Here is a 20,246-nt window from a genome sequence, read left to right as displayed (position 1 = left end):
TTTTCTGGGCAACTCACTTATTTCCAGGCCATGTTTCTTGATGTCTCTCCCAGGCAAACCCTATACTCTGAATCAAACGTTATCTTAAATAATTTTAACTGACAGCTCCCGTATGTTCTTTTACGTTCGTCTGGATGAAAACAAAATCTAAACACAATCACTGCGCCCTGCCATTCCACGTAAACAAACCAAATACACCCACAAATATAAGGCCTGTGTCCCAGCTGGAAACTGCAGCCGCTGTTCTGAAAGCACCCAGCTGGGAACGTTTGAAAATGCTTCAGAGGAGCGGCTGTTTTCCATGCTGAGACGCTTTGGTTGCTATGATACGGACTATCTGGAGTCGTAAAAAAAAAAAAAAAAAGCTGGGAGAGATGATCAGCCTGTGAGGTGAGAGTTCCCCATCCTTGTTTAGCACTCGTGCGTGTGAACAAGTGGGTTTTGACAGAATTTGTCCCGCCCTAGTCTGCTGTGATTGGAGGGCTGACATTGATAAAAGTGCCACATTCTCCCCAAATTTGCCACTTTTAAACAGCTGTCGAGGAGCAGAAATGCCAAAAAGTGCTCAGAGCTGAATCGATGCTCAGCATGTCTTTCTGGCTCATGTGTGATGCGCCCCGAAACATCTGGAATCCACCAGTAACGTATCAGCAGAAGCAGAAAAAGATGATCGAAGCACACACCCGCTGACACAAACAGTCACATGCTCAATGCCAGTACATCAAAAAGACTGTCTGTTCTCATTTGTATGACGCCTCACAAAAAGTGATGCACAATTATTACATTATGGCTGCATCGTCCCGCGGTTTGACTCACTTTAAGCTGCGGTTTTGAGGAAGGGAAACATCATTGTTTGGGTTCAAATGGAAGAAGAGAAGGAATGGCTGGATATTTGAATAACATCTTGCTTAAAACACCTGGAATATCACTAAAACACCAGAAATACAAAAGTCTTTGCTCCAGCTGGCTCAAGATGACTTGGATGTGTATGAATGATTGTTTCATGGGTACATCTAAGAACACAACACCCCGATCTAAATTAGAACCATAATCAAACCCTTTTTCCATACATTTCTACTCTGTCGCTGACATCCACTCAGTTCCTCCATGTACTGAACACATGACCATACATTTACTTAACAACACATTCACACTCGTCAACTCACTTCATGTCCAGGGTGGTGGGTGAGTTCTCATTCTATTTCCTCTGTCATTCCTCCCTCTACTTCACTTCAGATGGACAAAAGGATATTGAGGACGAGTTGACCACAGGTCTGGAGTTGGTGGATTCCTGCATTCGCTCCCTTCAGGAATCAGGAATACTTGACAGTGGAGAACGTAAGTCTGCTGATCTGTGTGTGTGTGTGTGCGTGTGTGTGTGTGTGTGTGTGTCTTTGATGAGGGTAACTGGGTAAATTCAAATAGCCTTAAGTTTTTTTTTTAAATTCCAATTATTTCAGTCAATTTAATTCTTTTCATAGGACTCAAAGCAAACCTGCAAACCAAAACAAAACACTATCCCAGCCGAAAGGAAGAAATAAACAAAAACTCATTTGAGTTTCTAATTTTCATGTTTATTCATGTATATTCTCATATTTTCGAAAGATTTCATTTTTGTCAGACGGAAATTAGTTTGTTTTTGTTTTTGTTTTTTTCCGCAGAATTTTTCGGTAACACATCACAGATCAAAATCACGGTCTGCGTAGCTCAAGGAGCCGTTCTTAGTGTCAATAAGCCTCTAACCGCCTCAGATCACTCTCAATTGTTATGCACATTCAATCCACAAGAAGAGTCTAGAGGGAGGAAAATCTAAGCAATTCTACTAAACACCTCAACTTAGACACCGCATGTATTAATCATATTGATGTTGTTGTTGTGTGTTGCTCACTAATTATGATCAGGGAGAAAATGGAAGAAATGCCACTGTTTTAACAGTCAGAAATGTAGTTTAAGTGTGGTGACGTTCAAGAGAATTGTCGTTCTTTTTCTCCGTCTTAATTTCCTTTTACAGAGAGCACATCGAGTCAAGAGGGAAATTTGTTTTGTCCCACACTTGAGGTTAAATTGATAAGTCAATACAGGTGCAGTGTGAAATCTTCAAGAACGTATTCTGCTGGTGAACAGAAATATGTCCATTAATTCTCATTCATTCGCACTGAAGTTTATAGCGTAGAAGGTGGAAAGCGACTGACTGCCACATCCGAGACTAAGATTTCCGATTCACAAGTGGAAAAAAAATGTTCTTTTTTTTCTCAGGGGTCCTGTCTAAGCAACACATACATTTTCTCGCAACACCAGGAAACATATCAACATGAATCGTTGTTTTTTTCTGAAATAATTTTCACCATCCACTGTTTTGTTTTCAATTTTTTACCAGAAACAAGCAGCTACAAGGTATCAAAGCTTTTTTTTTCTTTCAAGAAGAAGCTTCTGTTTGTAGTCTTTAAGTACGACTTAACAAGAATAATTATTTTTTATCTGTTCTAATATTAGCCCAGAGGTTATTGGCCAACTAACAAGCTAACTGATGCACTTTGATCAAATCAGAGCGTTGGGCTAAACCTTCACACAGAGGTTGGTCTACTTGGAATTATACTTGTTTTCATGCTTTTAATACTATTACATCGCAATTTTTAACACAAGTTTATCAAATGATTCAAAGGTGTGAGTAGAAACCTTACACACAGACAAATATTGATGGATATCAGAGATTTAGCAGGGAGAGCTCACCCACCTGTCTGAACCTACAATCACTCCCATCTCCAAGTGTTATTGTGTTGCTTTTAGTTTATTACAATTTTTAATTACTAATGGAACCCTTAGCTGTGGGCCAGAAAATGCACATATTTGCTACGTTTCGCTGGTTCAACCCTCTCTTTCCCCAGTGACCATGTTAAAGTGTCCTTGAGCAAGATACTGAACCCCTAATTGCTCCTGATGGCCCTGTGATGGACTGGCGACTCATCCAGGGTGAACCCAGCCCCCCCCCCTCCCCCCACCCTTAACAGATAAGAGAGTATAGAAAATGGATGAATGATGGAAGATATACACAATGTGTTTATTTTGCAAATTTTATGTACTGTAAACTGTCATCTAGATTGCAGAAACACAACTCCTTCATGTATACGCTGCATTTAGTTGTTGTTTTTTTAACAAAAGCTGTTCAGTACAGGCAAGCACATTGATACATTGTCATCAAAATTGCTGTCACTGGTTGGCTTTGATAAGGAATGGGTCGCATGTTTAAGCACATGCAGAACAAAGCGGTAAGATAATTTGATTCTTATCTTGTGTGTGGGAAATGCCGCCGTCACTCCCGCTTTATCTGAATCCAAATAGATAGCACTCTCATTGTGATCACTCTTATTGTGAGTGCTCCATACACAGCCTTTTTTCCAATTTTGGAAATGGACTTTCACCAAAAGCATCTCAATGTGTTTGTGCAGATAAATTCAGTATAGTTTTCAGAGTGTGTGTGTGCGTGCGTGCGTGCGTGTATGTGTGGCCCACATGGAAACGGCGCTGTAAACGGATAATCGGTAAATACACAGAACAGTGACATGTTGCTTTCTTCAGGTTGCACAAACTAGGGAGGCTTTTTGCTTCAAGCTGATGCAGCAGTTGGTAAGGTGTCACAACAAAGCCACACAAACTCATTTGTACACCAAAATAAAAGTGCAGAGATGCACAAAATCTATAAAAGAATGAAATTCACTTCCAGTAGCAGTAACTGTGGCAGCTTTGGTGTGTCTTGAAAGTGTGCTAATGTGAGCGGCATGTGTGCAAGCAAGGTCAGACAGGGGAAGAATGTGATGTTCATGCTTTTATTGAGCTGCTGAAATATGAATATTTGTAACACTTAATAGAGATATAACTGGTGTGCAACAGTGTTTGTTGTTTCACACACACACACACACACACACACACGCACGCACGCATGCGTGAAGGCCCTCCACCCCCTGCCTTCTTGTCATCAGACCATCCAGCACCGACACATTTCTCATCACGCGTTGGAACACTGAAACAAACAGATTCGGTCACACGGCACAGTCAAACGTAACAAGGCTTAGGGGTGATGAGCTTTGGAGCTTCCACTCACACAAAGGGTCGTTTAATAATTCATAAAAAGCGAGGGATGAATCGAGATGAGAAAAGACAAGTCTTTTGTGAAGGCGAGAAGCAGAGGAGTTGATCTGGGTTCAGAGGGAGAAGGGGATTCTGGGGGAAGAGAGAGAGCAAGCAAATATGGGAGAATAATAATAAGGGGCCTTTGTTAATTTGGGTGGAGAACAGAGAAACTAACATGACAGTGAGCTCTGGGGTATTGGAACTTATTGGCTGTATAAGGAAATATTCCTGATATTCTGAAATGTGAGATTAGGAAAGAAATTACAGAGACATCCTCGCTGGGTTTCAATGAACTCTAAATTTGTATTCAGAATGGAGCGACACACAGGGGGAGTAAAAATAGGTACTTAATGAAATATTTATAACCGTTGAGAGCACAGGTCACAGACCTAACTGCTCTTCAATAAAAGCAAACCATGCATATAAAAACAAATATAGATAACTTTTAATCACTTGTGCATGATCATTGAACGGTTCAACTCTGCACGCAGCAAGGACGATCTTAAAACGTACCTTATGATGTTCCTGTCAATATAAGCTGTGCTTAGCATGAGAATAAAAGAGAAGGTGGTTATTATTTTATATGTGCTCCTCAGGTGGTCGGGATGATGCCGCTGCACTGAAGTTGTCATGTGTTTGCTATATTATATCCATGTTCAACCAACGTGAGATCAAATGAGGTTAGCAGGTGTATGAAGTTGATCAGCAATGCAAACAAAAACATGGGCCTCATTCACAAAATGCTCTTAAGCAGGAATTTGTCCTTTTACACATTAGGAGTTGTTTTTACCTCTTTTTGGTCTTACAGACAGGAAGAAAACCCTGATGGGTATTTGCAGCTCCTTCATTGTGGCGTCTTTTGTGTTTCTCTTGTAACTGGCAATCACGTCAGCTTGCCTTCGGGTGAGAGGCGGGGTTCACCCTGGACGGGTCGCCAGTCCATCGCAGGGCCAACACATAGAGACAGACAACCATTCACACTCACAGCCACACCTACGGTCAATTTAGAGTCTTCACAAGAGTAGATTTAAGAAGGAGTTAACTGGAGATCAGGCTTTTCCTCCCGTCTGTAGGATTAATTTGGGGGTTATAAAACCCCAATGTGTGCAAGAACAGATTTGAACCTCTCCTGTCTTATAAGGGGTCAAGTGAAGCTTCGTCGGTATAACTTAACTATTATCATGTTTGGGGAGGTAACGTTTCAAGTTTTGAGGTGTTTCGTCTATTAGAACTTCTTCTTCTCAGTTTTCCTCCTCCCATCCTCCCAAGTTCCCTGCTCCTCCTCCTCCTCCCATTCTCTGTGTTCCTCTGTTTCTCTTTCCCTCTGCTAATAAATTATGTATGCCATCTCCAACTCACGGAGTGCTGCACTGCTGCACTATCTGCTCTAAATTGCCTCTCTCTCTCTCTGTCTTCCCCATTTTTCTCATCGTTTCTCAATCTCTTTCCTTCACCCCCCCTTCCCCTCTCTATCACTCTTAATCTCTCTCCCGCTCTCTCTCTCTATATATACATATATGCACACATACACACTTAACACACAAATTCACAAACTCAACTCAACCCCCACCTCCCAACCAAACCACTCCTGTCTCTATCGGTAGGACCAGCTCTACTTTCCCAGAGTTCCTTGCAGCTCAACTCCACCCCGGAGGCTTCGCTCCAGTACTCTGCCAGCTACCATAGCAACCAGACCCTCGCCCTTAGCGACAGCATCTCCGCAGCATCTCCTCAGCGCAGCGGGCAGGTTGGAGGCGCCGTGCACAGCTACAACCAGGTAGGAAATGCTGCTGTACTCGTGCTAATGAGCAGTCTGAGCATGACAATGATCTTTCGTATAAACTTTAAAAAAATCCTCACGGAAAAACTTGCCTGTCAGTTTGTAGAGCAGGCTGACCTCCAGAGATTTTTGCCAACTGACACTAGAAGAGTGACTCACCTGAAGTCTCCAGTTTCTGTGTTACACACTTGAATAAGGCATGATCGTGACCACCACATGTCAACACACTCGCTTAAAGCTGTTTTTTTTTTAGTTTTCTTGCAGCTCCATTTTTCAAACACAGACTGAGTGAACATCGCCCTTCTTTTTCCCTCTACTCATTTTTTTTTCTCCCTCTGTCTTGCATAGCGCGTCTCCAGTTACATGTATCTCTGGCTCTCAGCGCCGTCAGCAGATTTGTTGATGTGAAAACAGTTGAATCTTGTGCCTAAATGAGCATGTATCTGCAGAATTTCACCTCATAAATCCTAATGAGGAGTCCACCCATCTAAAACTTTATCTTTTTTTTTCTTCTATAGTCATCTGTATTTCATCTATTTTTGTGATGAGATATGAGACCGTGTCTTCAAAGCTGTTAAGAGGACAGGTATTCAGGTACTCCAAAAGAAAGGGACGATTAACTGCACACAGAGAACTCTCAGTGAGAGTCGAGGTTTTAAGGACTTGAGAAGTAAAGCTGAAGATGAAATCGCATATTAATCACAGCAGTGTGTTGATGAATAGGAACAACTCCGGCAAATTATTTTCCAGCCAACAGGAGCTAATTATTTCCAATTTTCGCGTCCTTGAGATAGCAGTGGTGATGCTTTACTTTTCACACGTGCACTCTCGAACACCCACACATATGCTAAATCAGTGAGTTGCTGCAGTGATTTTTTTTTTTTTTTTTGGTTAAAGATACTGTCAGTGTCTGGGGCAAATATTTATTTTGTGATATATGATCACAGCTTGAAAATAAGAGAAATTATCTTTGATCATTATGTAGAGCAAATATTGAGAAAGGATCACAGCTCATGGAGAATCTCTTGCCATGCATGTTTTCAGTTTGTCTGAAGTTGAATTAATGCGCCTTTGTTTTGAAGGGTGACAATATGTCATTCTGAAGCGCCTCTCAGAGTGGGCGTCACGGAAATCTCCCCTTAATAAAAAAAAAAAAAAGCAAATGTAGAATGATTAAGATATAAATGGAAGGGCAGAGAAGAGATTTTTTTTCATTTTTTTCAATATTTTGTAATATTAATTGTCCCCTGTGTCTTTGCTCTTGCAGTGTCTGTACTCTTTTCCCTCCCCCTTTCGTCTTCCCTTGTCCACTTTGCTCACCATCTCTGTCTTTGTGAGCATGAGTTTGTGTTCGTGCGTGCGTGCGTGCGTGCATGTGTGTGTGCGTGCGTGCGCGTATTCCTCTCTGATGTTTTGGCTTGTCAGTGTAATGGGGCCAGTGTTGTCAGCAAGGCTTGTTGCTCATGAATAGCTTTATGCAAGCCACGGCCTCTGCTAGATGGGCAGGTGCAGCTTCCAGGCATGTACAGTACATGCATGTTTCTGTTGATGCGGTCGCAGGGACGGGCGCTCAGCAGTGCATGTGTGCGTGGATGCTCATGCATTTGTTTGCAGAAGTCATGTTTTCAGGTGGAGAGAGAGAAAAAAGAGGGAGGGAGGGAGGGACAGGTCTAGCATGTAGCTTCTCTTCTGTGGGGTATTTATAACCCTGAGAGGCTTTGCTTTAATAATACATGGATACATGGCACCTCAAATATCCCAGTGTTTTACTGGAAGGGGGAAAAAGCAGCACTCCAAGGTGACAAGAATAGAAAGTGTTCTTTCTCTCACTCAGCATCAGTCCTATCTATTCAGGAGTTCCTCTGTACTCATATTTCCCCAGTTAATCACCCAACCATCTATACATCTCTTTATCTATCCATTCACTGGAACGAGTCGAACATTCATTTGTGTCTCACTTTGCTTCTTGATGACTGAAGCCAGTCTGCAGGGTTGAACATAAACCATTAACGGGGTTCTTAAACTCAGTTTTGTGGTCTGCATCCCATCAGCCTTGGATCTCTCACTTGGCTTCGTAACCTGCTAAAGTAGCACAGGGCATGTGTAGTGTAGATGGGTAAAGGTGCTCACTCCTCAGGATAGTGGCTCAGGTCACCTGTTTGAGGTCTCTGTCAGGCTGCAAATAGACACTTTTGATAATCCACTCACTAATTACCCTTTATCCATGTGCACTCTAACAAAATAAAAGACACACACTTGTGTTTTTTTTGTTGTTTTTTTTTGGTCTGTAGAGGTTGAGAATCCAATGGCTTATACGATTTAGTCAAGTAAGTTTAAGGACAACACAAATAACGGAACATAATTGAGGTAAAAAGGAATTCACAAAAATTAAGACATTAATAAAGAGAGATGGGTGGAAGGAAACAGTATTTATTTTTAAAGAAATAGCTTCACGGCTCAAGTTTATAACATAATAAAGATATTTATACATAAACAACAGCTTGTAAAGATTAGATGGGAATCGGTTTGTCTGAAGAAATCATCTCAAGTCCATCACTTATCCTGTTAGGGGTCGCGGGGGGGCTGGAGCCTGTCTCAGTTGCCTTCGGGTGAGAGGCGGGGTTCACCCGGGACAGGTCACCAGTCCATCGCCATTTGCTCTCAAAGCCTCACCTACGGTCAATTTAGAGTATCAATCAGCCTCGTCCCCTCTTGATGTCTTTGGACTGTGGGAGGAAGCTGGAGTACCAGAGAGAACCCACACAGGAACAGGGAGAACATGGAGACTCACACAGAAAGATCCTGTGATGGAGCCGGGACTTGAACCTGGAACCTTCTTGCTGTGAGGTGACAGTGCTGACCACTGCACCACCGTGCCACTCATCTCAAGTCAAATACGGATAAATCACGGAATAATTACGTGATGACCCTAAGGGATTTAACTGTTTATTACAAGTAGAATTGCATTGTCCTTTGCCAAAAAAAATCAATTAAAATGTCTCTAATATGACAAGAGATCACTTCCAGATAAAAAAAAGAAATACATTTTATCTTTCTATCGTGGAAGATATTAATATTCCTTGTTGTTATGAAGCAGGTTGACTTCCAAATTTTTAATTTCAACAGATTATACCAAGCAACCGAGGATGCTGTTGAAATGAGATGATAATTGTGTAGAATCCAACTCACAAATTGTTCCAGGCAAAATCATTTATTGTAAAATTAGTTACAAATGCATTTACGTGTTTGAAAACCCAAGGGCTGGATATTGTCTTTCTGTCGGGTTTATTTAAGAGCAGTTTGACCACTGGCAAATAGAGGTGTGAACATTGTTCATTATCTCTGATATTGGAGTCATGATATGCAGTCATATCTGATCCCTGATTTTACGCCACGTAACCTTGACTGTAGAAATACTTTTTATCAAAAGTTGCTATGAGAAAAAATCCCCCCCATGACTGTTAACGTAACAAGGTTAAGTCACAGCTTCAGGTCGAGCTTGTTCCTGAGTGCATAGAATAGGATTGATGTAACAAACCAAGAAAATGTGACACTCTCTCATAAGCACAAATACAGAATCTGTCCTCCTCCCTTCACAGTTTAGATTTCAGAGATAAATCTGTCTCCATGACCCCTATGTGAGGTTGGAACCACAAGGCCTAGTTTTCTTCAGAAGATGAGCTTTGTCTCAATGCAAAACAGGGAAAAAGAGACAGACTGTGTGTGTGTGTGCGTGTTTGTTTCTATATTTATCCAGAAGGTTTACAAAGCAGCGATGCTACTCTTTCTGCCCAAGTGTACAGCTGTAAACACTGACACCTGGAATCTCTTCAGTACAAACGCCGACTTCTAACGTGGCTCCACTTGTCCATACTGTGGAGTGTGTGAGTGGGATGATCAGATGCTCTACTTCTCTCCTGTACAGTACATGTGTGCACGTTGGTGTATTTCATGTGTAAAACGACATTCAAACAGTAAATGAGCAAGTTGTGAATGAAGCTCTCCAAACAGTTGGGAGTATTCAAGCATGTTTTAAACTTCAAGTTAACGTTTAAGGTTAAGAATGGAGTTTGAGCGCTGAGCCTGAGTGAAGCAATATGCTCCAAGGTGACTCGGGGCCTGTGTGCTTGCATAATGTGGCCTTGTGCAACTGCAGCCATGTCGGGCAAGAAATAATGTATTTGGATCACCTTTGCAGCTCTAAGCATCAACATGATACTCAGTAGATCCTGGGCATATGCTCCCACCTGCTGTGCCCAGCGACTAAGGAGAATATATCAGGATCAGGTAGTATCGTATCAATAGTAAAGCTCCTCACACTCACACACTGGGACATGACTTTATTGTCGGTAAGACTTCTATTGTGTAGAGCTGCAGGTATCAGGATAGTGCCTGGTCTCTAACGTCTTCCTACTGTAAGATTTGGCTCCAACTTGGGGCAAATGAAGATTTAAGATTAAATTGTTAGTTTCTGGGCACTCACGTACTGTAGGTCTGTTGCATTTTTCTACCAATGATGGGCTGCCGGTTTAGTTCCTCGTGTTGGTTGGGTCTCCATGCAGACACAAGGGGTAGAAAAGTGGAGGTATGCGTCCTGGTTGCTGCACTATCACCACTTCCTGGATACTTGGTTGGGGTCTCCTCAGAGGAAACCCCTCACCATTCATAAAAAAAAAAACCTATGGCAGATGACTCCTCATGTGACTGATTCAGCATTTGGATCTCTGTGGTGCTCCTGGAATTGGCAGAGGGGGTGGAGCTACAACCAGGACATTTTGACTGGATGGCAACGTATGATTGCGGAGGGAGAAAAAAGGGGAAAAGACCAAAACAAGTAAATTAGCTACAGTATGAACCGGGGGGGGGGGGGGGGGGGGATCATTTACTGTCAAAATGGAGTGATTTACCATCAGAGGCCTTTATAAATGGAATGACAGATGCCTAAAATGATCTGTGAATAATGTGGTTTATATGACAATATTTAATATGTAAATAATGAATATGCTAAAGCTTGTGTAATCCTTTTCTCTACTTTGAGTAGGTGGTACAACAAGGCTTTATGAGAGATAATCTCAGTCAGCTGAGCTCCAAAGAGTCCATGGTCTGCTTCTGTCACCCCTCTGTGTTCTATTGGGATTTCCTTACTTTGTCCTGGGGGGGGGGGGGGGGGGGGGTGTCAGGGGGCTCTTACCAGATTGAAGCCATTGTGCATTTAAGTTTCTGCTGGCCGTTACAATTTATGCTCTTTTATCCTATTTTTCCCCTCACGCTGTTTTTCTTTCTTCTCCCCTGATTGTCTCCGCCACTCATTTCTCTCTGTATTCATCCCTCCCTCCCTGTCATGGTTTTCTCCATCCTCTTCCTTCACCCGCTCCTCCACACCCCCCCAGGTGACATCGAGTCGTGCAGCTCAGCAGCAACAATCACAAAGTGGGGCAGGGTCAGGTAAGTCCTCTTCTTTGTCTCTCTTCATGGAGATGTATTTTTTAAAATGAATTAATCTGACATTGCGTGTTGCACCTTTGAGATGCCGTTTCAAGACACTGACTGACGTGAACGAGAATTGAATTGCAAAAGCTTGTTTCCAGTCACGTTTCACATCGAGCACTCCTGGACCTGAGATAGCCAGATTATTATTCTTTATTAATCTACATGTTAACAGAATGGACATTTTCTATTATTCTATTTGACATTTTCTTTATAGTCTTTTTTTTTTGTCTAATTACACCCCCCACCCCCCCCCACCCCCCCCAGGTATCTACTACTCCAGTTCCACTCTACCCACCCAGCGTGTCAGCTCCCCACTGTGTGGAGGGGGAGGGGGCTCAGGGTCTGGCTCACCCAGTAAACTCCAGCGACTGGGATCAGCTTCTGATGCACAGGGGTATTCCACCACTCAGCGCCTGCCTTCCTCATCCTCCTCCTCCTCTCCCAACAAACAGTCTCCGGCTAATCGACTGGCCAAGTCATACAGGTGGAGACCCGACTGTGACAGTGATATTGATTTGAATGTGCTGCTGGTGTTTAATCATGTTGGCCTGTGTTTAAAGGAGGATGAAGAGGGTGGTACTTGGAAGAAATACTGCATTTAATGCACCACTTTCATATTTCAATCTAATTCAATGGAACAGAATTGGAAAATAACCTCAAATCAAACACCTATAATAAATAGGAATGGAATGGAGTGGGAATCTTGCTGTTTGTATTTTCGAAATGGAACTTTTGTAGACTTTCCAATTTGTCTTCCAGTACTACAGTTGCTGTGACAACAGGAGGAGGTGGCGGGTCTCCACTGAGGTTGGCTTCTCCTCCCAACTCTACTGCAGCAGGGGGAGGGGCCAGCGCATCATCATCCCCCCTTCACCAGGTAAAGAACCTTAAATAAGCTAGTGTTTTTGTTTCCATATACACTGGACCTGGCGAGGGTCAGTGTGACATGAATGTCATCATCATGAGGGTCTGTGTGGACGTGCATCTCAATGTGAACGGGTGGTATTGTCCTCCCTCAAGGGCACAACTGTTCACGCACTGAAAATCATGCTGATTAGTGATTGAATATATATACAGTATATTATTAATGTCATCTAAACCCACAAGTGTGAGTCATCAGAGAAGGTGGATTTCTACCAGCAGGCAACCGTTTGAAGCTTTTCTAAAATATTGAAATCAGATTTTATAAGAGTGGATCAGTTAACAAGTCCGTGATTTTTATCCTGACCGTCCTGCTTCAGGACTCAGATGGTTTTCTAGAGAGTGTGGATGCAGGAGAAACTGCTAACAAATCGGTTAAGAACAGCAGTACAGCTTTCCTTACGAAACACCAACCAGCCGTGCACATGTGCAGAATGTGTACACCAAGCCGATTCTGAAAGATCCAAGTATATACTGTACAACTAAAAGTCATGCCTTTCATTGTGTATGCATGGTATTTGAAAGATTCATTCAGGCTGAACGAAAAATGCTGGTGGTTTGCCAGCAAACTTGAAATATGTAGTCCTATACAAATGTCATTATTATGCCATTAAACTCTTGCCCACTGTTTTAGACGTTTCATAATAATAAAAAAAAAAGAGATTCAGACCAATTACACCCACACTCATATATTCAAATGAACCTCTATATGGGTTGGGTTTTTTTATATCCTTTCAAATATCATTGTGCTTAATTTTGGCTGGAAAAAAGAGAAAAAGTAACCCCCACATTACATTTTCTATATTTCTGTATAGGATCACTATTATGGAATTATATCCTTGTGTGTGTGTGTGTGTGTGTGTGTGTGTGTGTGTGTGTGTGTGTGTGTGTGTGTGTGTGTGTGTGTGTGTGTGTGTGTGTGTTTTCAATGAATTCACAGTGCACAAATATATGAAAACAGTCTTAGGTCATTTATAAATTCTTCACAGCAGGTCAGTACTGCCCAAGCAATGCTATACCTTTATATACCTTGTATATGTTTCTATAACCCAAACACTTTCCCCTATTTTAAGCCCAGCATGGCTGCATTGTGTAACGGCCGCGCCACGCCAGCCAGAGCTGATTACTGATTTCTAGTCAACGCTATAATTTCCATCAGAAGCGTCTCAGTCTGCTGCTTCACAATGAAGATGCAGCAATATGTGATGGACGCCGTGACAGAGCCAGACAGAGGGTTCCCAAACAATAGACTTTGTGAATCTGGTCAATTTTCCATATACCACACCACGTGAAAATGCCTGGTCGCAACAACAGACAGAAAAGGACGGAATATGACCATGAACTATAAACATGATACGAACGGATCAAAAATGAACAAATCAGCAGAAACTGAGGAAATTAAAAAGCCGAGCGGGCAGAACACAATGTGGATGAAACGCTGCTGGTGGAAATTGCAGCTATGAGGAGGATGGCCGTGATCGGGGTCGCAGCTAACACACGGCACAGCCATGCCCGCCGTTACTCCTGATTCAGCACTTTTCACCAAGCCCTCCCAGTAAACTCTCACTCTCTCCTCTGCCCCAGGAGGTTTGGGAAAGGTTCACACACAGTTTTCATTCATAAAACCCCTATAATTTATTCAAAGTCATAATCTGGTTCAGCAAATTAAAAAAGGGGACATGTACAAGGTTACCTAATTTAACCAAATAAAATGTATCAACCATCTCAGATGTTACACGGTACATTCGGCTGCCAACAGACTGCAATCTAACAAAAGTGATTGTTTATGGATCTCATTTTCTCTGAAGTCCCCTCAGCTTGTTTGTAATATTTAACAGGAAGAAACTTTTTGTCTTTGCAGATGAGTTCTGGCATTGGGAGTTATGCCACTCTGTCTCCCAAACGGCTCGCTGCTCACCACGCTTCTGACCAGTACAAGATTTCTCACGAGCTCTACGCTACAGCTACACTCCAGAGGCCTGGCAGTCTGGCGGGTGGGAATCACACTCAATCATACGCTGGCACAGACGTACAACTCAAATATTGCTTTGCTGATTTGTATCGCTTTTTTTCGATTCAGATTCGACGCCACTGATACGCTTCTCTATACATCAGCAGTTGAATATGAGACATTACAAGTCTTGCTGCTCAGGGATGCTTGTTTCACCCACGGGTCATAGTTTGAATCTAAAAGGACATGTTCAAAAATGACCAGTAAAAGAAAAGTCATGAACATCAGCAATTCAAAGAGGACCTGACTGATAAATATGCAAAGAAGATTCTGTTGCCTCAGCTCTCAGTGTCTCTGTCAGGGGCCGAGCACACGCACAATGTCTAGAAGAGCACTTTTGCAGCGCTCCACAAAGGCTCCCTTTATACACAAAGATGGCAAGATTTCTCAATGTAGTTCCAAAATGATTCGAAATATTCACGTAGAAATTCATGACAAATCAATGAAAGTTCGTGTCCTGTTTTGCCAAGATAAAGAAATGCAAAACTAAACTATCTTACTTGTCTGTAAATATTTCTATAAATCATTAAATTTGTATTTTTTTCATAAAGATTCAAATAAAATTTTCTGAGAAATTAGCTAAAATGACCCTCCCCCCCAGGAGTGTTAAAGAAAGTGAAAAATATAAATGAAAAAATTCTGGATCTCCCCAACATTGCAACCAGACTGGATGGTAACATCACCTCCTTGGCAGAGGTAATGAAATTGCTGCATCCGGAAACTTTTATCTTGTTGTTAAAAAGTTGACAAAGGGATCTTTGTGTCAGTGAAAATATCTTCTGTGGACCTTTTATAATGTGTGTTTGTGCACCCCTGTGCTTGGAAATGTCACCGATGGGTGTCTGAGGATATTAACATCCTTTGTGTGTGTGTGTGTGTGTGTGTGTGTGTGTGTGTGTGTGTGTGTGTGTGTGTGTGTGTGTGTGTGTGTGTGTGTGCGTCTGGTCGATATCATATGCCGGTGGAGCTCTTGTGCTTTAAGTGGGTCTCTGTGTGACATACGAGAACTCAGTGGTTCTCAGAACCGTTCTTCTGCAGGTCTATTGAATGAGAACACAAGTGTGATGTAGTCAGTATCCTCAATTCACCTTTGACATCTTACAGCACGTGTACGGCCTTCACATGTGTGTGTTTGGAGCTGCCTTCTGTTGAGCATAACTTCTCAAATGTTTGCAACTGTGGAATCAATGCTCTGGCTCTTCCAGAAGATACATTTGTGATTTATGATCCGTTTATGAGCAGATCTCTTTCAACTATCAGATGAAACCTGTTGTAGAAAGACTAAATTGATTCTGATCCTAATTGACTTTTAGATTAAGATCTATTTACTGTGTCTGTGAGCTGAATACATTGGAACAAATACAGCATTCAGAGTGAAAGAGACTTTTATTCGCCAGCGTAGTTGCATTGACTAGTCTATGGCTTCTCTCTTGACTCTACAAAATAGAGTTGGCTGAGTGTCAAAGCCAAAATGAAGATATGTTGTGGCAAGTGTTAATGGTCCACAGCGGTGTAGTGTAAAATTGTGTTTGAGGTTGGCTGTTTGTGCCTGTTTAAATTAAATACTAAAGATAGCTCTCAAGGGTTTTAAATTCTCAAGGTTTGCAATGAAAAGGTTGATCAGGACAAAGGAACACTGAACATTTAAGATTAATGGACATTTTATGGTTGGAAAAATACAACCAAATCATGGCATCACTAAAATGTAATGGAATTCAAACACTGTCACCAAAAAATGGCATATGGAATACCAGCAACAGTCTATAAAAAGGGAGTGCCAGTGTTTAGTATTACCCTTTCGACAGAGTGTGTCTCCACAGTTTGCATTTCATCATCTCCATCTTCCTCGCGTGGAGGGGATGAGATGGTTGGTTGTAGAATGCTGTCTCCCCCGTCTGTAAGAGCCGCGTCGAGAGCTCACAGACACATGAACGAGCTGACGTTCCAGAACGTCCCGCAGATGTTCAGTAGGGGACAATGTCTGATGAGCACGGAGGCCACTGGAGAACAGGGATGTTTTTCAGCTTCCACAAACTGCGCTCGCAACACAGAGACATGAGAACGAGCACTGTCACGCTGTAAAGTCAGATTATGCTGACAGACAAAGGTCCTCAACAAGGAGTGCAACAGCGACACTCATTTCTTTGGCTAATTCACATAATCTTTCTTGTGAAAAACGGATTCATGTGTCTCCAGCATGCGGGAGTCTTGCGGTGTTAGGTCAAGGGCTCTGGCCGGTCATGTAGATGCAGCCGACTAAAAGTTGTGGGGAAGCAGCCAATCAGCTGTCCTGCCAGACTGCTAGAACCTACCTTTAAGGAGGCTTTTATTGAACCATGAAACATTTACAGCAGCAACAATTGGCTGAATTGACTCATCAGGTTGCAGCATGTTGCAGCATGCCCTCTCCCCGTTGACTTGTGACATACGTGAAGGGACAAACCCTGTGGATTGGAGGCCTTTCATCAACGTCGTCAGAAAAAGCGTACGCTTTTCATCAGCATCTTGACATGTGACAGCTGTGCTAGAGACGGATTATCCCGGCGAACAAAACGTAGAGTATGACCTGCACACAAGAGTATTGCACAAAGAAGCCTTGGTAAAATACTGTTTGGTTCAGTCTCTTTTCTGTTTGATGATACAAAATATTTGAGAAAGTCGATCCGTGTAAATTACTTGGGTTAGATATTGTCAGAAGTTTGCTTATTCCCAGCAGGTGACATCCTTTTGGAAAGAAAGCACAGCAGAGTTAATCTGGCCAGCCTGTTTGGAGAGGTACTTAACAGCTCTACAGTGGTATTAAGCTGCATAAAACAGAAATCACCAGCAGTAGTAAAATATATTCTTTCTCTCTTGTTTTTGGCTTGGATGGCTTCAGCGATACAGCTCGTACAGTTGCACGACACCCAGCAGAAGACAGATTTCCAGCAAAGATAGTCACTTAAAGGTTATCAGTATGGATGTATGGTGCTGATATTGAGCGACCGAGCCGACAGTAATCATTGGCTGTGACATTGGATAGCGGTGCCTCCGGCGTAGCTGTGATCCCTTGGATATTTAAATATAAGGTCCCGTTCTATTTTTGACTTAGCTGGCCCAGAAAATTGTTGGAAGTATAAAATCACCTTTGATTCTGAGTGTTAACCGCATCTTAGAAGAATTACACGAGGTGAGGCCCAATACTCAGGAGAGAATGTACGTTTTTCTTTTGATAAATATGTGTTGGTAATACTCGGTTTCCTTTTCAATATGCAAACAGGGCTGCGACATCAAGGGACCACAGTCGGGTTTTTACATTTTGTTATCCTTTTTAAATATTTTACATGATAAAACATCATGGGAGGGCATCTCTTTCTTTGCATCGTTCTATCTACTCTTCTTAAAGTTTCCTTTCCCTTTGAAGGAAAGAGGCCAGTACTTCGATGAGTGGGCTCCTGCGAGTCAAAAAATAAAAAATTTAAATAAATGAATTAAGAAATAAAACCAACTCACCCAGACTTCAAAGAGGAGAGGGATATGAGGAAGGGAGAGAGGAGCTGGGATGAGTCATGCTGTTAATGGGTGTGTCCGTGACTCTAATTAGTACTGCTTCGTGCATATTTTGACCATCTCCTTCTCTCTGTGGCTTCTTTGCTTCTTTGTTTCTGTCTGGTTTTTTTTCTCATTTCAATTGAACTCGATGCTTGTTTTAATGTCTGATTTTCAAGCTCCCTTTCCGTTTATCTTTGTCCGTCTCAGTGCTAAAAGAAATATTTACATCCTTCATAAGTTATGCTAATTTCCTCTTCTCGGTCAAACTCCGCTTCGCATATTGCAGGTCATGCGTACAGGGAAAAAAAAAAATGAATCAAGACAAAACAGATGCTTTGTAAGTTCTACTTTTTTTAATCAGGCTCCACTGTGCTTGTGTCAGCAAATGCTGCCGAAGCAAAAGTACCACAAAGTTCTCAACAGCTGTATGATGTCTCGTATGAAAGTTGTGCACTGTTATTTGTGCATAATCGGTGGTCTGAAGGTGACATTTTGGCCTTGACGTGAACATTCTACTTGGCCAGCAGGAATCAGGAATGAGCTGATGGACCTCAGAATAATCACAGATAAAAGCTCCCCTCGCACAAGCAACCCTTCTCCATCTGTGAGCTGTGGTTACTGTGATTGATATTATTGTCTACTTGCCGGGAACGTGTATACATACATTGCAGTGTTGTTGTCATTCTGCAGCCAGCCTGGCGCGCATGGAGAGCTTTAAGCCCAGTAAAGTGCAGTTATACCTGTCACATAACTAAGACAGTGATGTGACCAGAAAAGTGGAGTGATGTGGGAGAATTTCAGTTGCTTTAAAAACCAGAAGAGCAGCAGAATTCAGAATGTTCTGAAGAGGTCTGATGGCGGAGGAGGGTAACCCAGCCAGAGGAAGGTTGCAGTGATGACAAGTGCTTGAACCAGAAGTTGTGTAGCTTTCCTTGTAAGGAACAGACAATTTTTTTTGGATGTTGTAGCGGGACGGGGGGCTCCTACCACCTACAGGAGCTGGATGTCTGCATAATGTGACCAGAGCGGGACAGCTTGCTGTCCGTAGTCACCCCCAGGTTCCTGGCAGTCTGAGAGCGTAGCAGAGAAATGTTGTCAATGAAGATGGAGAGGTCTGCGAGAGGGCACTCGCTCCCTGGGAGAAAGTCGCTCTGTATTTTCAAGACTGAGCTGGAGGCGGCGCACAGGCATCCAAGCACTGATGTTTTTGAGACATGGGGAGATGATGTGAGTTCCCTGTGATTCCACTTTCAAATACTCTCTTTGACTAGTCTGCTTTATTGGACAAGAAAAGAAATACACTCCTGAGCTGCAACAAAAACGTGGCCCCACGCTCCTCTATACATCCATGATCCAACCATGACGGCTCGTATGCATCGATTCCTGATATGATGTGAAAGGTTGAGGGGTTTTGACTGTGTTAAATTGATGGTGGGATTTAGAGACATGGAGGGCAGCACTCCCTCCCCTCCCTCAGCCGCTGGGATACCCTCAGCACGCGACTCGCCATCGACTGAGAGCTAATGCGACATGATAGCTTCACTGGACCATTGCTTTTTCTCTCAGTCACTCACAGCTTTCAAAGTCAGTGTGTGTATTTGATTTTGTCTCAGCACTTTATTGTCGGCCATGCACTGATCTGATTCTCTTCCCTTATTTAATTTTTTTTTTTTTTTTGAGGGAGGCCCCTGCCTTGCATTTGTTTTGCTGTGTAATGAACAAATGTGTCTTCTTTGCCCTCTGAGAGTGGGATTCCTGCCAAACACAGTGCTAAAGGGGGACACTGCATCTCATTATTTTATAGCTGACAACCTCCAATGTGTTCAGCGGAGATTAAAAAAATGAAATGAAACAACATCTCTCTCTTTCTCTCTTATTTTCCAATCTCAAGTGTGTCTCTGTGTGTTTTTTGCACCCTGAACTCACCAATCAAAAACAAACCTACACACCCTTATCAGTGTATAAAGGTGTACTGTCTGTTTACATCAGCAAAAAAAAAAAAAAAAACTTTCAGGAGAAAACAGATATTTCTAAAACCATAGCAATCTACTGTTTTCCTATATTCTCACCTCTCATCCCAACAGACACCTCATGTTATCCATCCTCCTCACACCCCTTTCATTTCTCCTCTTTCTCATAGGTGCCTATTAAAGTAAGTCCACCACATTCGCCTCCATCTTTATATCTTCCTTAACATCCTCATAATCTCACTTTATTTTTCTTCTATCCAGCAGGGTTCCTCGCATTCTACTTCCTTGCCTCCTTAATAAAATTTTAAAGCATCTCCCCTGCCTCCTAATCTTTGCTACCCTTCCTCCATCTGTCAAATCCACCTTTACAGCCTGTTTTCACCTCCAGTAACTTGTTGTCTCACTCTCTTACACC

The 20,246-nt window shown here is 42.4% G+C and overlaps 1 protein-coding gene across 6 annotated transcripts in view; it reads left to right on the top strand.

Annotated features, from left to right (window-relative positions):
• ctnnd2a (catenin (cadherin-associated protein), delta 2a) overlaps window positions 1-20,246 on the top strand; it is a 292,727-nt gene that overhangs the window by 130,492 nt on the left and 141,989 nt on the right. For all 6 annotated transcript variants that reach the window (XM_086191968.1, XM_086191964.1, XM_086191967.1 and 3 more), the window contains exons 5-10: window positions 1,237-1,338; window positions 5,733-5,905; window positions 11,299-11,353; window positions 11,663-11,882; window positions 12,158-12,275; window positions 14,181-14,313. In XM_086191968.1, coding sequence (XP_086048094.1) covers window positions 1,237-1,338; window positions 5,733-5,905; window positions 11,299-11,353; window positions 11,663-11,882; window positions 12,158-12,275; window positions 14,181-14,313 — 801 coding nt within the window. The remainder of the gene's footprint in view (window positions 1-1,236; window positions 1,339-5,732; window positions 5,906-11,298; window positions 11,354-11,662; window positions 11,883-12,157; window positions 12,276-14,180; window positions 14,314-20,246) is intronic.

This window comes from Aulostomus chinensis, chromosome 21, assembly GCF_037954235.1.
Source record: "Aulostomus chinensis isolate RoL2024-O1b breed Wild chromosome 21, RoL_Achi_v1.0, whole genome shotgun sequence".
Lineage (NCBI taxonomy): Eukaryota > Metazoa > Chordata > Actinopteri > Syngnathiformes > Aulostomidae > Aulostomus > Aulostomus chinensis.
The sequence above is the reverse complement of the archived record's forward strand: the minus strand, read 5'-3'. Positions and strand labels throughout refer to the sequence as shown.